At 38.7% G+C, this 23789-nt stretch overlaps 1 protein-coding gene across 5 annotated transcripts in view; it reads left to right on the top strand.

Moving 5' to 3' along the window:
* The first annotated feature begins 3727 nt into the window (after window positions 1–3727).
* Window positions 3728–23789, top strand: part of LOC124798600 (F-box/WD repeat-containing protein 9-like) — a 109941-nt gene continuing 89879 nt past the window's right edge. For 2 of the 5 annotated variants that reach the window (XM_047262068.1, XM_047262073.1), the window contains exon 1: window positions 3728–3857. In XM_047262068.1, coding sequence (XP_047118024.1) covers window positions 3842–3857 — 16 coding nt within the window. In that variant the 5' untranslated portion in view covers window positions 3728–3841. The other 3 variants (XM_047262071.1, XM_047262069.1, XM_047262070.1) reach the window with 3 other exon arrangements.

Genomic DNA, 23789 nt, shown 5'->3' on the forward strand with positions numbered 1-23789 from the left:
ACACCTTCATCTCGCACTGACAAGTACCTCGGCATCTTTCTGGATTGGAGCCTGACTTGGAACGCCCACATATGGGAGGTGAAGGGTAATGCACTTGGGGGAATGCACTTACTGTACACCTTGCTGAGCCCCATAACGACACTGCCCTCAAACCGCCGCCTCACGCCCTACCTAGCTCTCATCAGGCTGGTGCTTGAATATTCCGCTGAAGTGCCGGCAACTGCTGCCAGCACGTCAATGAAGATGCTGAAACGATGCGGAACAATGCCCTATGGCTGTTGCTGCACCTTCCCAGAGATTTCCTGCCGAGAGAACTACAACAGACTTCCGGAATTCCAATACTCGAAGATATATCCCAGCAGTCTGCAAGAAGAGCCTATGAGGCAGCACGGGAATCTGACAATAGACTCGTGGAGTGGCCAATCATATACGATTTACATAAACGATCTGGTTGATGGTATTGACAGCGGCATTAGACTGTTTGCCAATGATGCTGTAGTCTACAGGAAAGTAGTATCACACTAAAGTTGTGAACAAATCAATGAGGATTTGCAGAAAATAAATGTGTGGTGTAATGACTGGCACTTATCTCTCAGTATTGGTAAGTGTCACGTACTGTGTATAACAAGGCGAAAATCCCCATAAATGTACAAGTACAAAATAAATGCCCAGTCTTTGGAAGCGTAACATCCGTCAAATACCTGGGTGTGACTATTCGAAATGATCTCTAATGGAACGATCAGATTACACAAGTAATGGGTAAGGCGAACTCTAGGTTGTGGTCTGTTGTTAGAATCCTGAAGCGATGCAGTCCTTCAACAAAGGAAATTGCTTACAATATGTTAGTTCGTCCAGTCTTGGAGTATTGTTCGTCTGTATGGGACGCTTACCAGTTGGGTCTGATGCAAGAGACTGAGAAGGTCCAAAGAAGAGCGGCAAGATTCGTGACTGTTATATTTAGCCATCGCGAAAGCGTTACAAATCTCATAGAAAGCTTGAAGTGGGAGACACTTGCACACAGACGACGCGCTAAACGGAATGGGCTGCTCACTAAATTCCGAAATACGATCTTCGCCATGGATGTAGAGCATATATTATTACCACCAACTCTCAAATCGCGCAATGATCACCATTCAAAGATGAGGGGAATTAGAGCTCTTACTGAGGCGTTCAGACAGTCGTTTTTCCCTCGCGCGATCCGCGCGTGGAACAGAGGGGGGAGGAATCACTTTGGCGCGAATTGTGCCCTCCGCCATACACCGCTTGGTGGCTAGCGGAGTATATATGTAGATACACTGGCGACAGAACATGAAATGGTCAGACCCGTTGTATGACTAGTCACGCTATTAGGCGAAGGAAGAAGACAAAACAATATGACAATGTGAGGAAGAAATCATTAATGAGGGGTAACACAACTGAACCCATGGCAGAAAGAGGAACAGCAACAACTGCTTAATCAGTAGAAAACAGCCTGAAGCCTCGTGGAAACTGCAGGCGAGTGAGTGAGAAATTGGACCCTCACCGGACAGGCAGGCAAAACTGATAGACGTAATGGAGAAGATCCAAAAAAAGAGCAGAGCGTACTCATCTCTAAGAGTCGTCCAGTATACTGTTTCTTCCCATTTATGTTACGCGAAAAGACCATGAAAATAAAATGAGGGATTCGAAGTTCACAGGAACTCACCACTAGTCACAAGCGCGAGTGTGAAGGGAATCGAAGCATTTGAGATGTGCTATACAAGAATGTTGAAAATTAAGTGGACTGATAAGAACAGAAATGAGGGTGTGCATGGTAGAATAAGTGAGAAACGAAAAATGTGTTCTATACTGACTAGAAGGAGGGGCAGCATGATAGAATATATGTTTAGGCATAAGGATTACCTTTCATAATTCTAGAAGGGTCATTGGTAGGCAAAAACTGTAGGAGAAGATCAAGATTGAAATAATCTAACAAATAATTGAGGATGTTGGTTTCAGGTAACTCTGAGATGAAGGAGTTGATATGGGACAGGAATTCGTGGTGTACCACAGCAAACTAATCAGAATGCCATTGACCCTAAAAAACACGTTTTTCTCTATCTGCTAGACACAATATTAGGCAAAACTTAAGGGCGAAAGTAACTTCCTTATGATGTGTCATTGCCAAGTAACATAGCTCGATGAAACTCGGACCATTCATAGAAAGAAACAAATACAGTACGCAATGAGAGGAACACAAATGAAACTTTTATTCAACGACAATAATTTCACTGAAATCACTACGGTTTGTGATGGGTCCTTGAACGTTACAAAAGGCGGGACGTGGTTCTCAATTGTGTGTGTGATCACTCCGGACGGCAGTGCATGCTCTGGAGTGTACTGCCTTGCGGGGCAAAGAGTTGGTTCAAATGGCTCTGAGCACTATGGGACTTAACATCTATGGTCATCCGTCCCCTAGAACTTAGAACTACTGAAACCTAACTAACCTAAGGACATCACACAACACCCAGTCATCACGAGGCAGAGAAAATCCCTGACCCCGCCGGGAATCGAACCCGGGAACCCGGGCGTGGGAAGCGAGAACGCTACCGCGGCAAAGAGTTGGTAAGGATTCTTATGGTAGGGCGTCCCATTCCTCCATGAGGGAGTTGACAACTACTGTGTGTTTGTCGGTACATGTGTAAATGCTGCAGTACTTTTTTCTAACGCATCCCACACATGTTCCATGGGATTTAAGTAGGGAGAATGGGCGAAGGAATGGGACGCCTTACAACAACTACTTCTCACCTACCTAGTAGCCAGAGCATGTACTGCCGTCCGTGGTGATCACACCCCATATTAAGAGCCATGTCCCAGCTTTTGTAATGTCCGTAGAAACACCACAAATTATGGTGATTTCAGTGCTATTTTTGTCTTTGAAAAAGATGTTTATGTTCGTCTCGTAGCTTTCTGATACCTTCTGTAAAATACTACATTGTAGCAATTCTTTCTATGTGGTCTAAGTTTCATCGAACTATGTTACTTGGCAGTGATACAGCGTCCTTAGAATTTGTCCAAAACATTGTATAACGAGAAGTATCTGGACACTTTTGTCATGTGTCAGGCCTGGATCTTGTTTACAGTTTCAACTCAAGACGAAATTCAAGACATCTAATACTTCTTTAGAAGTAAAATATTTTAATCCCTCCCTGGCCTTGTTTCCAAGCTCTTCTCATTTTATTACAACACATGGAACATCAGAGTAGAAAATAAATACCGTACACATCCGGTGTGCAGCAATGGCATTAAATGTCATAAAGGCATGTGTGTAGCCGACTTCCGTTTGAAGCAAAAACTACCAAAGTTATTTTATGAATTACCTATGAATCCTACTACTGCCGACACAGCACCATTTAAATTTTTACGTGACCGGTGTCAACCGTATTAAACCGTCATGTTCAGATTAACAAGAGCTGTCCAGAACCATAGTTACAATGAAAATCAGTCACTTTCAGATCAATGCGCAATGTAATGGTTTTATCCTCAGTGAGGTTTGATAGAGTGACACTGGTAATGTGAAAATATAAAGGTTATTTTGTCAGCTTCGTTTTCGCGCCTTATTCGATTTACGCCACAAAGGGAGATGTCTATTACAATTGGTCAATTCTACGTCAGCCATCATGAATTTTTTGAAGTACCAACATTGCTCCTACGTAACACAGTAATTACAAACAAACCTAAAAAAAAAATATGCATGTAGTTCCTCAGCGCTGACTGCCCATGTAACAATCAAACAGTACTTCATGATATTAAATAAAATAGTATGAAGTATTTCCCTCTCATCACATCGACTACAATGTTATTATCCATGTGATGATATGCTATGGGCAGCACAGGACGTACGTATGCTGCAGTTTTATGGCCAGTCAGGATATTACAATTATTCTTATAATGATACAGCTGGACACGTAGTAATTCCTTTTCACGCCAGTCATCTTTCCTAGTTATGTGTTTATTTTCCTTATTGAGTAGCGGTATCTAATGGATTAGGACATCGCTGTGATTACTATTGCACTTCCAAAGCTATCCGCTCAACACTCAATAAACGTTTTACACTTATTTAACAGAAAATAGTATTGTATCTACTACAAAGCGTCGGTTCCTTTACTTCTGTAGTTTAAACTAATTACTAAAGAAGTGGTGAATATGGTATTAAATACAGATCCTTTACGAAACCAACCTAGTGCCGTGTGTTCGCATTTTTCAACAGGTTTTGACGGCACAACTAAATCGAATGACATAAATTTTGCGTTTAATCGGAGGACTTGCCATGTAAGGAAGTTTGTCAATTAATGTCACTTGAAAGCAACGTTTTAAGTCAGTTGTTACGTTATTTCTTTGTTGATCTATAAAAAATGTGATTGGCTGAGTGGCGTTTACTTGACGTACGGTTGAAACAGTTGTTATAGCAATACCCGCTTTGACACTTTGAGCGTAACCCATTCGCTGTTTGGTGTAACATTGATTACACTTGTGAATGGTACCTTTTATGGGCATCGTAGAAAGCGTAACACCTACAAGAATTTAGAGTGACAGGGCGACTTGCAAACAGTGTGAGTGTGAAATCTGTGGGTAAAAATATTAGTTATATGCAGTCGAAATATGTGTCATTCGTTAGTAGTATTTACCCATTTTAAACATTTCTGCACAAAAAAAGAAAAAAAGCTTTATATCATGAAAAGGATTAGATCTGGCCGTGGTAAATAATTTCGCGTCCAGAAATTTGAACCTCCTCACAAACAATGCAAAACCAGACATTTATTATATGTTTTTAATTACCATCTTCCCTGCATCCCGAGATTCTGTACGGCTGTAAGTAGTCGTGTTATGAATATGGAAGCTTCGTTGTCTTAACATTTATTGCATTTCCATTATTTTTCGTGGCACACATCCTATTAAAAACGCGTAAAGGCAAAGTAATTTTTTTTATTTCTGTGTTTTCGATCATTCCGTTTATTCAGTAAATATATAAAATCGTAGTTGCTATGTCTGTATAAAACCTTGCAAATATAATAATATACAACCAATACCACTGTCACATTAATTTCACACTTTCATCATATCCAGTACTTTTAATACTTCTTGTGTTGTGCACCACTGAGATCTCCACCTCTCTCATAAAATAAATAATGTTTCTGTATAGCCTTTCAGTTTATTGATTCAATGTGCACCATATGTTGCTTGCATGTGATTTCTCTCACCATGTATGACTGTATATTGATAAACATCAGTGTAATCAAGTAAATAATAAGCTAGTAATACATGGTAAACAGCAGCTATATAATAAAACTGAGAAGGCAGCAGCTATTTTCAGAGCAGTAGCTTTCTTACTAATTATTAGATTAAATTTAAATGATATAAACATGAATAATATTAATCAGTGTTGTGACAGTTTCTATGCTGTTTTGGCCCTATGTGAAATTGTATTTTTACTTTTTTCACATGCCTGAGGATTATTCTTGATGGAATCTAAAGAACATAATGAATGAATGAATGATAGGTAATTCTCAGTTTTGTAAATGGTGCACAGCACTGAAGTGTAGATTGTCTGTTTAAGAAATGAATCCCAGTGAGTACTTAAGAATCAAGTTTGAACTTCGGTGTAATTTTTTGATAATCACTCAGTGCTTTGTGTATTTTGTCCAGGTTATATATTTTGTCTTTCCTGTAATTAGAGCCATGATCAAAGTAGCACATTTGCATGCTGTGCCACATGTTAGCCATATTGTTGTGACTTTATAATATTGTTTTACCACCACACACACTAGCAAGTGATCTTACCTGGACTGTTATCTGTGTAAACAGCAATTGTGTTTTTCCCATAAAAGAAAGCAAATACTAATGTGTCGTTGCCTTGGTAACTATGGTGTCATTGTTTTATGATGTTTACATCTTTTCAGAGTAAAGCTTTTACTGTTTATTCACCCGCACAAAATGATTTATAGTGTTTTACATTATGTCTGTCAGCAATATATTAAAGGTTTTGTCCAGTATACTTGTACAATTAGAGCTGTATAATAAAAACTGGACCAATAATAATAATAAAAAACAATCAACAGAATACAAAACTCCATTATGAACTCTAGGTGGGGTCTATTTGGAAACTGTTTTTACTGCTAATATTGTGGATGTGAATTGCTGAGTTTGTCTGAAATTAATCACAAATACCATTAGGGTGTTAATGTTTTGATACATATGTATGTCCAAAGTTCATGAAGAGGCTGCTCCAAGCTGTTTGACTACCAACTTTTTAATATTCATATTGCTCGCTTCTGTAGAATAAATGCTTTTTCGGTCTTAGCTGTATTGCACCAGGTGATTAAACATAGGACTGTACTGAGAGAAAGTATGCCAACAATCCTGTCCTCAGATTGACATAAATGAAAGAATTTTCTAAGTGTAAAGCAGTTAGAATTGAGCTACTTGACTAACTTATCCAAATGCTGGTGCTCTCCGAGTTTTTATCCACCTGAATGCCTCAGAACTTCTCACATAGAGCCTCATCCTGTGTGTGCCTGTTTATCTATATATCTGGTACCTTTTAGTCATTTTTATTTGCCCAGAACTGCATGATATGAGTTTTTGTAAAATTAAGGATCATTCTACTTCAAGTCAACCAAGCTGTCTCATTTGAGGAAACATATTTGTTCACCATACATAGATAAATAACTATTTGAGTGAAAATTTAGCATTTTCTCTCTCTCTGCCTCTGAGATTTCATTTTGTATTTTTTTGAAGTTTGGAAGCTTTGACATTTTTAACACTGCAATGGTGCATAATGCCACTTGATAACATCTTGAAAGAAATTACATTTTTTTTGTTAATCACTCAATGTGTGTAAAATTTGGTGATTGTATAATGTAAATTATAAGTATTTTATACAAAATTTACCTAATACCCTTCAGAAATGCACCGAAATACTCACATTTTGGTGTTCCATTTCTTAAAAACACAGTTCATCACTATGCTGAAGGTAAAGGGATAATCCCCAAAATATTTTTTTCGGAAATCATAATAATAATAATAATAATAATATTGTCAAATAATGGGCTATCTAATGGAAAAAAATAGAATTAGCTTTTTTTTGCTTGGTGGTAATATTTTTCATGCTGTAGTGGTAATATTATTTCAATTTTCATTTGATCATCTAACAAAATTTGCTATCATTCAGATATTTGTAAAAAATTGTAATTATTATTTTATATGATTCCACTATTGATATTCTTCTTAACAAAAAGCACTGTTAAAAATGAAGGAAGAAATGGCAACAGACACGGTTCACAACTGATCAAATAGGCAGTGTTATGAGTCTTGGACTATGTGTTTATGGCAAAACTAAGATTTTAAGCAATTATATTTGGAAAACAAAGTGGCATAGTTAACAGTAATTACAAAAAATTATGTTGAAACAATCATAAAACTTCTGATTCGTTCAATTTCTTGCCCACATTGTGAAAAGTTAAAGTAATTTAAAACGGCAACATTTTTCTGAATAGAGTGCATATACTCAGCTGAAAATTGATACTCTTCCAGTTAATGTTTTAAGAGGTTTGACAGTAGCATCTTTACAAGAATTGGTGCCAGAAGGAATGACAACAATGTTTCTGAAGGATGCATAAATTGAACTGTACACCATATACAGTTGTATCTATTTCACTGATGATCCCAAAGAACCACAAACTGTAATATTTACAAGCTATGTATTGAGATGGGATCAAATTTTCATATCTCACAAGGGATTTCAAATTGTTTCTTAAATTATATTTCGAATTGTGTTGCACATCATTACCGATGCTACTTGCTTCCAACTTTTCTAATCCTAAGTCTAATGGCATAGGAGCAGACGATACCTTGAAAATGATGAAAATATGAAATTTCTTTTTATTGACGATTATTATGGTTTGAAGTATTCATTGTGTGAATATGAAAGTATTGTGAACCAGATCCTTATTTAGAGGTCTCAAATGTCAGTTTAAATGACAACTTCCGCAGCGAGACACACCTGATTGTTGGTCTGTGACTCTCTTTTTTGAATTCATAAGCCTGGGGACATTTTCTCCCATTCATTTGGCCTTTCAGCTACTAGAAAGGAGCAGTGAATATAGTGAAAACAATAGTAGGTTTGTGTATGGCACACATACTATTGGAAAGGGGTAATGGTAGGGAAAATCTTATTTGCTGTTATGAACTTAAGAACCTCTCCTACAATAATTCAGAAATATAATTATATTCTGCATGCTGCTTACAAATCACTGGCAGAGTAATCTATGACAGATGCAATGAAGGAAGTTGTAAATTTAAATGATAAGTGCATAGTATTAATGCATTAAAGACTCTGTAAGTACAATAAAACTTTAAACCCAAATTGCCCCTAGCTTTTGTTTTTCCTAACCTAATGAACCTTTTGTGTAAAGCCTTTTATCCCAGAGCAGTGAGATTCTAACAATCAACTGTCTTTGTACACATGCATGAAACAGTATGTTTTTAGTTTTCTAGCTGTATTTTAAAGAAACCTAAGTTGTTTTTGTTTTAAAAATTTGCCCACTAAATGATTCACTATTAAAATATTTTTCAGGATTGTGATTTTAATATACAAGTTTCTTTAAAAAAATGTCAGATTGTCAGCAAATATTATAAATGTATCTTAAAAAGAAAATTTCTGTGTTGTGTAAATACTTTCTCAACCAGATTTCAGTTAGCTCTCTTGGCAACACCATTTTGCTGTGGACTGTATCACAGTGTAATCTGGTGGATGGTACCTTCAGAGACAGATTCCTTTCTGTTGTCACACCACAAGATCTTGATACTTCTGCCTATCCGCTTGTGGACTATGATTTGTAGTTTTTAGATGTGTGTGTGCCTTGTAGTTTTTCATAAAAAATAGACAAACTTGTACCATGAAAGATTATCAATAAATGTGAGAAAATAATAATTCCCACCAATAGACAATGTCTGCTTTGATCAGCACAAATCAGAATGTACTAAGTTCAAGGTGTTTTTAGAATACCTTTTGCTGGTTTTGAATGGAAAACATGATTATTTTCCCATGATGTACAACTCACAGTGAATTGTGACCATAATATCTTCATTCAGTAACTTTGAAACCCTTACCAACTTCAGCATTCTTTTGTGATTTGTATTTCCTAATCTGCAGTGTCATAGGAATCCACAACTCTTTGTGCAGCAACATGTTTTCTTTTCAACTTTATTCATGCAATAGATATCATTCTTAGTTGAGTTTTAGGGCCCTTTACTTACAATTTTACTAACTGAGAGCAAATTCATGACGGAGTTTGAGATGTGAATGATGTCAGATACTTATACTGTTTTATCACTAGTATAAGAAGTCAGATTAACATGTCCAGAAATCTCTGATATTAAGCCATCACCTCCTACATTGAGCACTAAGCTGTTATATGAATGTGGTGTCTGTTCATTTGAATATTTCTGAACTAAGTTATTACATGGCTTGGCACTATGAAGGTTCCCTCTATTGTTTGAGGTGTGCATCAAAGCACAAGAATCTAAATATCACATCTCCATTTCAGTAGACTGTTCGGAATTTGAGGCAGGAAAGGCTTTCTTGTGTTTTGACTGTATTGTAGTTACATTACCAATCATTATGTTTTAGGGAGCGGTCTCCTTTATTGCCCTTACTAGAACAATATTTAGGAATGTGACTCGGTCTGTTGCGCAAGTAGCATTTAATGATGTGTGCTGTATGATCTTGTTTGTTTAGATATATGGTTGATATTTCATTTCCATTTGCATCTTCATGTTTGACATGATTTAACAGTTTTAATAGAATAGAACCTTTGGTGACAAGTATCAGTGTTTTCAAGTTCTGTAGTCACAGGTTGATAATGGCCAGACAATCCAGTTAGGAGCAAAGTTCCCATTCCACTCTTCACTCGTTGCAGATTTAATTTCGTTTAACTTAAATTTGGTTGTTATGATTCAGTCACAGTGGTCATCTACTGACTTGCATTTACCTAATTTGGTTGTGATTAATTTTCTAAGTAAGCCTACCCTGCATGTGAGCTGAGAATCTCTCTTCCAAGTATTGACCAGTTTTGTTGGATCTGGAGGAGAGTTTTCCGCAGTGACCCACAGTTTGTCGTGGATTAAATAAGCCTCCAGGTTAATTTCCATGTCGAATAATTTTCACATTCCAGTCAACTCTCCAACTATTTGAAATCCAGAAGAGGCTGTAACTCTCTGAATGAAGTACACAGCCATTTTAATGTGCAAATGATCAGTTGGTTAAAATAAAAAACAATCAGCACACACATAACTTGTGAACCAACTCCAGATTTCGCCACATAACTTCGTATTTTAACATTTATATTACTTTGTTTTTATACCTGGACCCATTCCCCTTTTTTTAAATGTTTATAGTGTAGTAAATATGAAGGCTTCATAATAGGTTAACATATTATTAAATGAAAAGCAGTACATGCACTAAATGACTACACATGTATGAATGCACAACCGCCTCAGATAACAATAAAAACAAGAAATAAATGAAAAACTGCTGATATTGATTTAAATATTCCAGCAGCAATGAGCCTAGAGAATATACTAGTAACTGGAGACTCTGTTAAAACTAAATTGTGGCAGAAAGTGAAAGATTACAAGTACTGCCATTCTATGAATACTGTCCCAGCTCTGCAAGCCAACAAGAAAGACAACAGAAAGTTTTTGCACAGTTTTTCCAAGGAACTGAGATGCTTATAACTGTAGTAAGTATGGTCACATTTCTAGAACTCGGTGAAACCAAGGAAGATGGCTAGTCACTGGAGGGAAATTATAATTACAAGGTACTCTTCACTGTGGCAAATAAAGTCATAAATAATGATTGATATGTTGACACTGGTGTATCAGCACACTCGTCTAAACTCCTGCGTGAAATGAATTGAGGTAGATCAGTGTTATTTCACAGGTGGTGGTGGTAAAAGATACACATTGAAGAATTGGTCTCACATGTATTGATGTACTGGCTGGCAGAAAAAAGAAAAATTAAAGTAACATATGTTCTTTAAATGTCACAGTGAAGTACCAATTAACTTTTTTTAAATAAGATAGTTTAAAAGCGACCTTCCATCACCTTTGATAAATGAGGCCATCACATGTATGACATGGAAAAGTAGTAATGCTTGGTAAAGGCTTGTATGCATAGGATGAACCAGATAATTATTTAGTTAAAACCAAGTGTGGATCACTATTACATGACACGGACTTGTTGCACAGAATGTTAGGACTTTGACAGAATGGAAGCTTTACAGGAAAGTATGACCAATTGAATTAAATATGTGGTAATTACAGATTCTCCATGTGTTATGTACATAGAAGGTAAACAGATAAGGTAACACTTCCAATATTCTGAGTTGAAAGCAAAACATACCCTTCGGTTAATACACCCTGACATATGCAGACTGGTGGAGACAAGATCTATTGGAGATACTATTTTGTGTCAGCACCTCATATGAACATGCAATCCATAAACAAAGCCATGTTCATCGTGAGCAGAACACAGAAGGAATACCAGTAACAATGACAAGAAGATCTACATTCACAACCAGGATGGTTTCCAAATAACAGCTAGGTGAGTTTCGAAAGACCTCTTGTGACGTATTGTTCGAGACTGAGCCACGATGGTTTGCTTAGCCTGTCACTGTGAGTGGCTGAGCCCATTTGACACAGTTTCCATACCTCTTTTTTGTGTGCTCCACTTGTGAGCTATAATGCAGCAGATTTGCTATTGATATCATCTGCTGGCATGGATATTAAATCCTTCTCCCCTCAAATCAACACGAAGGACCAAAAATATCCCATCAATGCTTTGCCATTGGTGGCAAAAGGGGTGGAGGGGTGTGGAAGAACTCTGCCAGCAGATCTAGCATCATTGGCTCATGGCCGACCCCACCAGGAGGCCCGGTAAAGGACTGAGGGGACATAGGAGGTGCACCTGTGGCAATAGACTGCTCTGGTGCCACTGGGCTGAGGAAAGTTGGGGACTGAGGGAGTAATTCCATCTCCATAGGGACTTTGACAGAAAGGAAGCTTTACACAAAAGTATGACCAATCGAATTTAATATTTGCTAACTACAAATTCTTGATGTGTTATGTACATGGAAGGTTACATTTCCAATATTCTGAGTTGAGAGATACCCTTATCCACACATTGGCTAGTGGGAGTGGAGGTCGTACAAAGGCATGGGAAGAGGTTGAGACAACCAGCTGGTGGTTATTGTGGTGTCTGGTCCAGGACGGGGTGTGATGCTGGCTGCCATGCAGGATTGTGGCCACACTGACCCCACTGATGGGGGTGTATCCATACTTAGCAAGGAAGCTATGTGAAGTGTCCTAGGTCGATGACATCTGCAAGGCCTTCTGCTTCTGGATCTTGAATGTGCACATCTCCTCAGCACCCTTGTTGGAGGTGACATGAAAGGAGTCCATGTTCAGATGTTTGATGTCATTGTGGTGACAGAATGCCTGGAATTCAATTGACGTAAATTGGGGCCCATTGTCCAATACCATGGTGTAAGGAAGTGAAGGATGTGAGGGCGGAATGATGGCCCATCAGTCAGAGTCGTCCGTGACCAATGTTAAGACAAGCTCATGGCATTGAACTGTTAGTGCAGCAAAAAATAATTTCAAAATACCTGGTTTACCTGGTGGGAAACATTTTGTGGCTAGACTGTCTGGGCTGCTGACAAAGTCTTTCTCAGGATTGGGTCACAGCATGATGCCGAGGCTACTTGGCTTGACATCAGCAAGTATTCGTTCAGGCACATTTGTAAGTGTTGATTCAGGGCGAGAGAAATCGTTTCCCGGTGATCAGTTCCATGTTGGGGCCAAGAGGGAAAGGTGACAGGACATCTGTGTTACTGTGCTGGGCAGTGGGGCTCAAGTCAATTTCCTAGTGCTACCCACCTAAAAGCAACATGCAATGTTGCAGATGCTTTGGTGTGTTATCTGGGAGCTTATAACAACGCTCAAACAAGGAAACTGAGAGTTTGCGGTCAGTGAACAGATCGAAATTGATGCTGTACAAATACAGATGATAGTTGTTGAACTCATAAGTCACTGCCAAAGCCGCCTCCTCTATTTGAGAGCTGTTGAGCTGTGCGGCATTTAATGTTTTGGAGGCAAAGGCAGTTAGGCACTCCAAACCATCTGCTAACCTGTGGTACAAAACTGCTGCAATGCAGTACTGGGATGCACGTGTCGCCAGAGTCAACGACAAGTCCAGCATATATAGCATCAGACACAGTGTCACTGTGAGACTGTTAGTTTCATAAATCATTTGAATGATTCTTTTGTTGGAATGATGTGAAATGGGCTAGTTTACAGGATATGTATAAATGATTAGTGTTAACATTAATTAACAAATAATTTTCTTTAGCTCTGCTCATGCAATTACACATAATAGCAAAGTGGTGATGAGTGTTTTTTACTAGTGGCTGACCACACAAATTTGATGATCTTCTTGCGCTGCTGATTGAGATGGTTTGTGATCTGCACCACTTGGAGAATAAACTTGGCATAGTATGTGTTTTACCCAGGAATGACTGCAACTGGTTAAAGCTATTGAGGCCAATGTTTATAAACACGTTTATGTGCTCACACATAGGTACAGTAGCTTTGTGACTGAGAATGTGCCCTAGGTATTTGAAGCCAGCGCCCAAACAACTGCACTTCTCTAACTGACAACAAAAAGATTTAAAAAGGGATTCAAGATTCTTGCAATGATCTGCTTGGGTTGACATGGTAATGATAATATTGTCCAAATAATTAACACAATGCAGAATGCCTTAAATCAGTTGTTCTAAATACTTTTGGAAAATATTGAGTGGAATTATAACCCCAGATGGTAAGTGACTATACCTGTATAAGATGAATGGCTTATTCAAAACTAACAATTGACTTGACATGTTGTCAAGTGGTAGCTGGAGATATGCATCCTTTGAATTTATCTTCAAATAATGGTGGTCCCCAGTTTGTTTAGTCAGTGACTCGTCTGGGTGAGGTAGTGGATAGAGATGTATGATGGACTGGAAATTAATAGATGCTTTAAAATCACAACAAATATGTAATGAAATGTTTGGTTTTTAATGACCAACCTGGTAATCACCCACAGTTAAAACTGATGAAATAATGCCGTAGCCTTATAGCAGTGCGAATTCTGCGCAAGCAGCCTTGCAATCCGCTAACAGAAGTGAGCGAGCTCAGCAAAATTTAGGCACTGCAAATGGCTGCTAGGTAATGTGCCCCATAAAGTTATGTCCACACCCAAGCATTGGTTTAAAAATTTCCTTAATATGAAGTACACACACAGGGTGCCAGATCAGAAAAAGCAACTGTGCCTGACAATAAATTGATTTGGTCCTCTACTTTGAAACCAAAACTGATAAAGGCATCTATCTCTAAAATGTTAGTAGCAGCAGAGGTCACATGACTAAGAAGGTTAGGAAGTATCCAGTTGTTTTGTGACTGGTTGCCAGTGACAGTTCTCTAAGGAGAGGAATATCTCTGCGGCAGTAAACAGAACCTGGTGCTGGGCCTGTAGCAGCAGAGTCAAACTGAACTCGTGATATGTGTCCTCTCTGATTAAAGATGTCGGAACACCAGTGTCCAACTGGAATTCAATGGCCTGGCCAAACAGCATAAAGTCCAAAGTGAGCTTTCTTGGTGACATCGAAACCAGCTGCTCTGCAACTGTGACTCTGTGGATTGCAGTGATGCCCTCACTCTGCAGCAGAGCACACACTCAGCAGGTTGCATGTTGACATGCAATGACAACATGAACACACAGGCCTCAGGACAAGCAGTCCACTGCACAATGCAGACATCCCCTTCTGGTAAGCCTGCTGCTGCAGGCAGAACAGGACTGGAGTTTCTTCCACGTGCATGGCATATTTCACAATGCTGTGGAGGGAAGTCATTTCTGGTCTGCTCAATTTAAAAAGGGTCATCTGACACTGAGGGGTAGTAGAATGATAAGTTTACTTAAGTCTCACATGAAATGCCGGTGATCTGAATGCCCATGAACTCAGAGGCAGGATTAGAGAATGATGAGTCAGAATCATCTGTTGACCACTGCTTGCGATGGCAATTAACCACTTGGAAAATGTGAATTTCATTTATAAAACTATGCTGAGCTGCTGAAGTAACATCAAAAGACTTTTAAGTACTTCCCTAAGACTAGGATCGGACTTATCCAGCTTTTAGCTGTGGGCTTCTTGTTGGGTGCAAGGCACACAATCACATCTCGAATCCATGATTCCGCTTATGAAACTTAACAGTTCTGACACATGAAACTACGCTTGCCTGCATGTTGACAGCCCTTGGTGCTTATTACTGTCTGTGTTGTTTATGACATGAAACTAGTGTGTAGATGCAATAAGATATGACTGCTGACCATAGTATTCACTTAACAAAGCACAGAGATCATTGAAAGACAGTTCACTAGGGTCCAAGAGTGGTTACAATTTCTTCACCACTTTGTGTAAATGACTACTAGGAGACAAGAGCAAAGCATTTTGTTGCCTACCAGAAATGCCATAAACAAAACAGTATAGTTCAAAATGCTGAGGTAGACTTTCCAATTTTCCAGTGACTTATTGACAGCAGTGAATGGTGATGGGGATGTAGTTGTGGCCACCAAGTGATGATGTGGTTGCTGCTGAAAAGAGCTGCCAGTGAATAGCAGTCTGTTCTTGCTATTGCTGCCTTAGGCCGGTATTACACTATCAAATTTCTTTGTCAAATATCTTTGTCAAAGATATTTGATGGTGTAAGAGGGAACTTTGTCAAATGTGTCCAATATTTGATCAAATCTAGGGCCTCGCTGTAGATTTGATCAAAGAAGTCGCTTGTCTTCTGTTCACTGCAATGTGACATGTTACAACATGGAGCGCTAGCATCGCTGCAGTTTTCTGTAGTGTGTAGTGTTAATGTGACATGCTACAACATGGAGCGCTAGCATCGCTGCAGTGTTCTGTAGTATGTAGTGTTTTTATAAACACTGCCGGTAAATACAATTGATGTGTGCTGACAACTACAAAATTAATAGAGATTTATGAAGCTGATGAGGTGCTTTACAATGTGAGGCACCCTGAATACAAAAATAGATTAAGAAGATTGGAGACCTGACCTGACCTGACCTGACCCAACCTAACCTAACCTAATCTAATCTAACCCTCTCCTGTAGCAAGGAATCAGAGTGTTACAGTGAGTCTTTCTTCTGCAGATGTAGCAGTTCTTAAGTGAATATTGTGCTTTGTGATATGAGGATACACTTCACTGAGCACATACAGAAATGTATGCTCATCCATTCTCAAGTAATTGATGTATGACTTGACGTCCTCCACTATAAGCTCACGTAAAAAGTTTTTTTGAATGCTTTTATCATGTCGTCGTAAAACCCACAGCTTCACCCAAGTACATTTCCTTTTTTTTCCCCCCCCGCTTCTCTTCCGCATGTGCACACAGTGCAATTGTGGTACATGCAACTGCTGCGTTTAATAACAAGTTGTTGTTGTCAACCATCTTGAACTTAAGACGAAAAATATGATGACAGTGTAATACCCCTTCTAGCGCTACGACAAAGATCTTTGTCAAATATATTTGACGGAATATTTGATCACATCTTTGACAAAGAAATTTGATAGTGTAATACCGGCCTTAGCTCCTGGCACTGCTTCTGTTGCATTACAGATGTCGCCATTGCCATTCTTCTTGTAGTGCAAACTGTCGCTGTTGCAATGACATCTGCTGCTGCCAAAGTTTCAGAAACTTACGACCATAACACTAGCACTAGCTACAAATGTGTCACTATAAATACGACTGGCAAGAATTCATCACCAGTTTTTGTGTGTGCCCGATACAAATGCACAATCCATAAACATAGCCATGTTCGTCATGAGGGGAAGACATAAGGAATTTCAAAAATGATAACCAGAATATTCAAGTTCGCAAACATTCTGTTTCCAGATAGCAGCTAGGCTTCGTTCGAAGGAGCTCATACAGCGTACTATTGAAGACTGAGCCATGGTAGCTTGCATAGCTCGTCACTGCGAGTGGCTGAGCCCACACGAGACACTTTTCATGCCCCTGGTGAAGCACTTTACTCCTGAGCTATTATGACTCTGAGCCTATGTCAATATCATTCACTGGTGCGGACATTAAATGCTAGTTATTCCTGACACTAATAGATGACTGTTCAAGGAAGATATTTTTGTACACACTAATTGATAAAAACCAAGTACTGGAAGTTATCAGAGATTCCAAGAAGCAAATGGAAAAACAGACATAGTGAAATTCTTCTCATGTGCACTGACAACTGAAAGGAATATGTGAATGAAGAACCAGCAAACTTCTTGAAGGAGAAAGAAATAATTCATCAAACACCAGTATCTTACTCACCAGAACAAAACAAAGTTAGGTTAATGAGGACGAGTTGGAAGAACAAACCTGTAATGTTCGGATACAGTAATGCTAGTGTTCTGCTTGTCACAGTCAATTTGTCTAAATAACTGAGCATAATGCTGCAAAGCGATACAAGTTGGAACGAGCATGTGAGAACTGTGGTAGGGAAGGTGAATGGTCAACTTCGGTTTATTTGGAGAATTTTAGGAAAGAGTGGTTCACCTGTAAAGGAAATTGCATATAGGATGCTGGTGTGGCTTATTCTGGAGTACTGTTCAAGTGTTTGGGATGAGTACCAGGTTGAATTGAAGGAAGGCATTGAAGCAATTCAGAGGCAGGCTACTACATGCATTACCAGTAACTTCAAACAACACGTAAGTGTTATGGATATGCTTTGAAAACTCAAATGGGAATCTCTGGAGGGAAGGTGACATCCTTTTCGAGCAACACTATTGAGAAAATGTAGAGAACTGGTATTTGAAGCTGACTGTTGAACGATTCAACTGTAGCCAACATACACTGCACATAAGGACCACGAAGATAAGATAAGAGAAATTAGGGCTCATGCTGAGGCATATAGACAGTCGTTTTTCCCTCGCTCTATTTGCGAGTGGACTAGAAGTGGTATGGGGTGGCTTGCAGAGTATCTGTGTAGATGTAGATGTAGATGTAGAAAGTAGCCGGAAGATATACATTGCCAGAAAAAGGTATTTAAAGCAGAATTACTTAAAACATATTGGGGGGAAGCAGTCTCTGCTGCCTCTTACCTTATTAATAGATCACCAGAAGAGCCATTAAAAAAAGAAAAACCTCAATAATTAAAAATATTTGGCAGGAAGGCCTTCATTCTTTTACCTAAAGCAAGCAGGCTTAAATGTGAAAAGAAGAGCATTGAATGCATACTGGTAGGATATTGTGAACACAACAAGGCATAGCATCCGTTTCAACCCAATCTACAAAAATTAATAAAGGCAATATATGTGATATTTAAAGAAAATACTGTTGATAAGAGTGATGATATGACAGTGCCCAAAAAGTTTCAGTAACCAGAAAGATATTTATTCCATTCATGTGAGGAGAAACATACAGAACTAAGCAAAATGATTCAGAAATAGTTTCATCTCAGCCTGTTGTTAATGAGAATAGTGACAGCTCGAGACATATTTTACCAGATAAAAATCAAATGATCAGATCATTGAGAATTCTGAAACCAGTAATGGTGAATGATTACATGTCCTATTACCCTGCAGACACACAAAATTCAGATCAGTTATCATTAGAAGAACCTTCACAAAGTCAAGAATTGCACAAATGCCTTCAGGCAATGAAAGAAGAGTTACAGTCACATGCTGAATCTGACAAGAAAAAGGCATTTTACACTCACATAAAAGTCTGGTAGATACCAAATGGATTTTCAAAACTAAAAAGGATCTCCAAGGATGTATTTTTAGATACAGTACATAGCTAATAGTAAAAGATACACACAACAGAAGGTTTAGGCTAAGACGAGACATAAACCCCAGTAAGCCATTACAATTCATTAGGTATCTTTTTGGTTCAGCTACTGAATAGGATATTGACATTGGTTACTTATTTGTTATTACAAGATTCCTACAAGGCAATTTGAAACAGGAGATTTATCTCTATGTTACTGGCTACCTACTTGATGAGTTTTGTTACTTTCTAGGTTTTTACCACTCACTTTTATTTAATATTCACTTCTAACAGCTGTGGCAGTGAAAGAAATGACTTTGAAACCTCCACCAGCAATAAAAATTTATTCACATGATATGAAAGAAATACAGCGTGACTTTACAATGCTTACAATTTAAAATGCCTGTCACTTGAAACTGACATCATATGGGTGGCCAACATTTTCCTTCACACACATTTCAGGTCTTCTACAGAAGTTAGACATCAAATCTCGGAGGACTGGCAGTGTAATTCGATTAACTTCCTCCTGAATTTGATCCTTCCTGGATGGTATGTGTGGTGGCTCACACTGGAAGATCTGAGATATGAAATGACCCCAAAGGAAGAAATCACATGCTGAAAAGTCAGGGATCTTGGAAGTCAGGAAGTGTTCCCATTTTTCGAGATGAGGTGCCAAAGAAAGATGTTCTGTAGTGTGTTAATGGAATGTTTTGAGTAATGGAATGTGACCCCATCTTCTTGGAAGAATATAGAAAATGGTTCAACATGCAAACATAACATTCTTTATTCACAGTAACAGAGTGCCATGATCATCTTCAAATAAATAAGGCCCTGTGATTCCAAATGATGATATGCCACACCACACTGCCACTTTTTGACTGTGAAGTGGTGTTTCTTGAAGCATGTCAGGATTTTCAGGTGACCAGTACCTCAAGTTTTGCTTGTTAATAAAGTCTGACACATAAAAATTGGCCTCATCACTCATGACAAGATTAATGCACGGGCCTGGGTTGTCATTCATGACTTCAAACATTTCCTGGCAAAAGCATAGCCTCTTTGGGAGTTTATCTGTGTTCACTTATTCCACTGTCTGAATTTTGTATGGGTAGTATTGCTGTTCCTTGGGCAATATTTGCCACAATCTGCAATCCGATTTGTCAAGTTGCAGCATATGCATGCATGCAGAACACGTGGGATTTCAGCTGAAGGCTTCTTCCACTCTTGCAATGTTCTCTGGAGAGCACACGCATTTTGCACTTCCACCCCTCTTTCGCACCATATCACCCATTTCCTCAAAGTTCATTACCCACATTTGATGGGTTGGGACACGATGTGTGTGGCTGTAATGAGCATGAAATACAAGTTGCATGGCTAGATAGTAGTCGTTTTCACAGAAAAAGCACGTTTTTCACCAGTCCACAAAGCTATCTTGATTGAACATCTATATCAGGGTCAATGGCAAAGGTTCATTGTCCATGTGGCACCACTGCTGTTTTGATTCCTAACATAACGTGTCATTTCCATAGTTGCCAAATCATCCATTTCATTGACATATAAAAGAGTTTAGGACTCTCTCTCTCTCTCTCTCTCTCTCTGTGTGTGTGTGTGTGTGTGTGTGTGTGTGTGTGTGTGTAAACACACAAGCAGATGTATGTTTAAATGGGTCTCTTCTTTTTATGCACTTGTACTAATACTACTACACCCAATTTGGTGTTAATTTGAATATTCTTTCAACTCCACTCTTTGGACTGCAAAATTCTGCAATTTATTGATCTCAAATAATAATTCTGGGGCATATCAGGAAAGTAAGTACTGTTTTGGAAAAGACTCCTAAAAACATTTTTTTTCAACCAAAATTTGTTTTTATAAGAAAGAACATTTCTTAAACTTTTTTTCTACGTTGCTACCACCAGTATTCAGACATTTGTCATATTGAGGTGACCAACAGTTCTGTGCCGTCTTCATAGAAAGATGCCTCCTGTGAAGACAGCCACTACTGCACGCTGTTTTTTGCATCATCATCATCATCATCATCACTGTCAAAGCACCTTCCTCCAAAAACATGCTTCAAATTCAATAACAAGTGGTAGTCAGAATGTGTGAGATTACGAATGTACGGCAGGTAATTGGGCCTTCTGATGAAGTGACACTGTATCTTGAATGAGCATTGTTTCGAAGTGCACACTGAAGTTTTTTCTACGAGGTGTGTTAAAAAAAATTGCAGAACATTCGTAATATTGAGCCAATGGTGTGTTGGAGCGAAATGCGGTTGTCTTTCCTGATCATGCCTGTGTATAATGTATAACTGCTGGAAGTTTCATTCTTGAATGTCTGTTAGTTGTTGTTCAGTGCCGTATTGAGCAGAACATTGTGTCACACAGTTTGTGAATTCTGAGATGGCAGAGTTAGAGGAGCAATGCGTCTGCATTAAACTTTTATGAAACCCAAGAAAACCTTTACAGAGACACACCAAATACTCGGTGTTATGAATGGTTCACATGGTTTAAAAATGGCCGCACGGAAGTTAAAGACAGCCCTCGTTCAGGACGCCCTTTGATGTCTATCGACAACGCTCATGTCAGGTACATCAACGAGATTGTGCATACCAATTGAAGACTGACTGTCCGAGAAACTACAGAAGAATGTAACATTTCAGTTGGATCATATCATGAAATCCTGACACAGCATCTCAGAATGTACCATGTTGCTGCCAAGTTCGTCCCATGAGTCAAGACTAGAAAGACCTTCTCCTCGCACTCTCTGAAGAGCCTTTGGATCAAGCAAATGAGAATGAGATGTTCCTTAAGAGAGTCATAACTAGTGATGAGACGTGGGTCTGTGGTTATGATGATGTTGAGACCAAAGTTCATTGTTAACAGTGGGCCAGGAAAGGTTCTCCAAAACCAAAAAAAGCTCATCAGATCAGGTCAAATGTCAAAGCCATGCTAATAGTTTTCTTTGATTTTGAAGGATTTGTTCATAATGAATTCATGCCACAGGGACAAACCGTTCATCAATGGTACCATATGGATGCGTTGCGATGTCTGCGAGAAAATGTGAGAAGGAAACGGCACAAAATGTGGCAAGGCAATTCATGGCTCTTGCATCATGGTAATGCGTGGGCACATTCGTCCTTGTTGGTGCGTGACTATTGCACAAGAAATGAAATCACTGTGCTGCCTCATCCTCCATACCCTCAAGACCTGACCCTGAAGACTTTTTTTATTTCCAAAGTTGAAAACCCTGTTGAAAGGATGAAGATTTGCAACGATGGATGAGATAAAAGAAATTTCCCAACGGACACTTCGTGTGATCCAGCAAGAGATGTAACAAGACTGCTTCCAGAACTGGAAACGACAGTGGGAGCAATGTATCAATTGTGGAGGAGAGTATTTCGAAGGAGCAATAAGAAAAGGTAAGCATAAAAAAATTTTGTGGACAGAGTTCCGGAATTTTTTGAACAGATCTCGTTTGCTTCAAAGTATTGTACCACATTTACGATTTCACTTCTGGGCAGGAGCTCAACAAGCAGAATGCTCTGTCTGTCCCAGAACACATTTCACATGATTTTTTTGTGCTGACAATATTGTTTTGCATTTTTGTTTTTTGGGGTATCGTGAGTACCTCCATCCTATTGACTGTTGTTTTGAGTGTGGATTGACATGGTAAACTGAGGTTTCACCGCCACTCACAGATCTGTTTAATCTCCTTCATCATTGTATCAGGTAATAAATGTCAAAGTACTGCCAGGTTACTTCATTTTGTGGACTTCTATTTTTGGAATGCAAGGGGAACATAATTTGCTAAAATATAAGTGATCTGTGACAGTCTTGTGCAAAACAGCTTTTGAAATTTATGGAAACTTATCCGAAAGCATTCTTGTTGTGAACCAACAGTTTTCACAAATTTTCTCATCCACTTTGTTAATCAAATTGTCATTGAAGACAGAAGGGCATCCACTCCATGCTTTGTCACAAACATTGAGTGTCTGTAATTGAATTTTGTCACCCACTTTCTCACCATTCGAGTGTCAATACATTTTCACCATAAATCTCTAAAAGTTGATGATGAATGTCAGCTAGCTTGACATTTTGCGTTCAAAAATAGTATTACAGAATGTGCTTCACAGTCGGCGTGGTCAGAGATTGTCTTAACATTTTGAACAATTGCTAATGCATGCAAACACAACACAATCTGGCTGTAATGGCATCAGTAGAAGGACAGTGAACCAGAGAGATGAGTGTAAATGTGCGGAACAGCAACACTACCGCTACAGCGGCAGTATAATGAAATGGTACTTACTTTCCAGACATACTAACAGCAGTTGGATTTCTTAGGTCAACATCATTGTTTATTCAGCTAAACATCATGTAGCAAGATGTAGGAGCAGAAGCAGGTGGTCACGGCCTATGATCCTAAAGAGTTTGCCCATGTTCCCTCAGTCTATTTATTTCCAGAATTCTGCCACATGGTCAGAAAACCAATGTCTCAAAAAATCCGCAGCTATTGTGCACTAGTGTGGTATACAAGACACGTAAAGCTTTCCAGAATGACATCTGCAGCCATGTGTGTGCTGTTATGCAACTTCTTGGCAGATTGAAACTGTGTATCAGGCCAAGTCTTTAATCTAGAACTTTGCATTTTCAACACATAAGGTTCGAATTCTCATCTGGTGCTCAGTTTTAATCTGCTAGGAAATTATGGTGCTGAATTTTGCCTGAACTATGATCATAGTAAGTTCTGAGTGCTTATAAATCTGAGAGCCTGCAATTACCGCAAACTTAGTCCTTTCTCACAACAGTAACTATATTAAATACAAATTACTTTTTCCACAAATTAGTTTTAATTTCATAGTATTGAAGCTATATAAAAAATTTTACATTTGTTCTTTATTTTAATGA

Source organism: Schistocerca piceifrons, chromosome 5, assembly GCF_021461385.2.
Source record: "Schistocerca piceifrons isolate TAMUIC-IGC-003096 chromosome 5, iqSchPice1.1, whole genome shotgun sequence".
NCBI lineage: Eukaryota > Metazoa > Arthropoda > Insecta > Orthoptera > Acrididae > Schistocerca > Schistocerca piceifrons.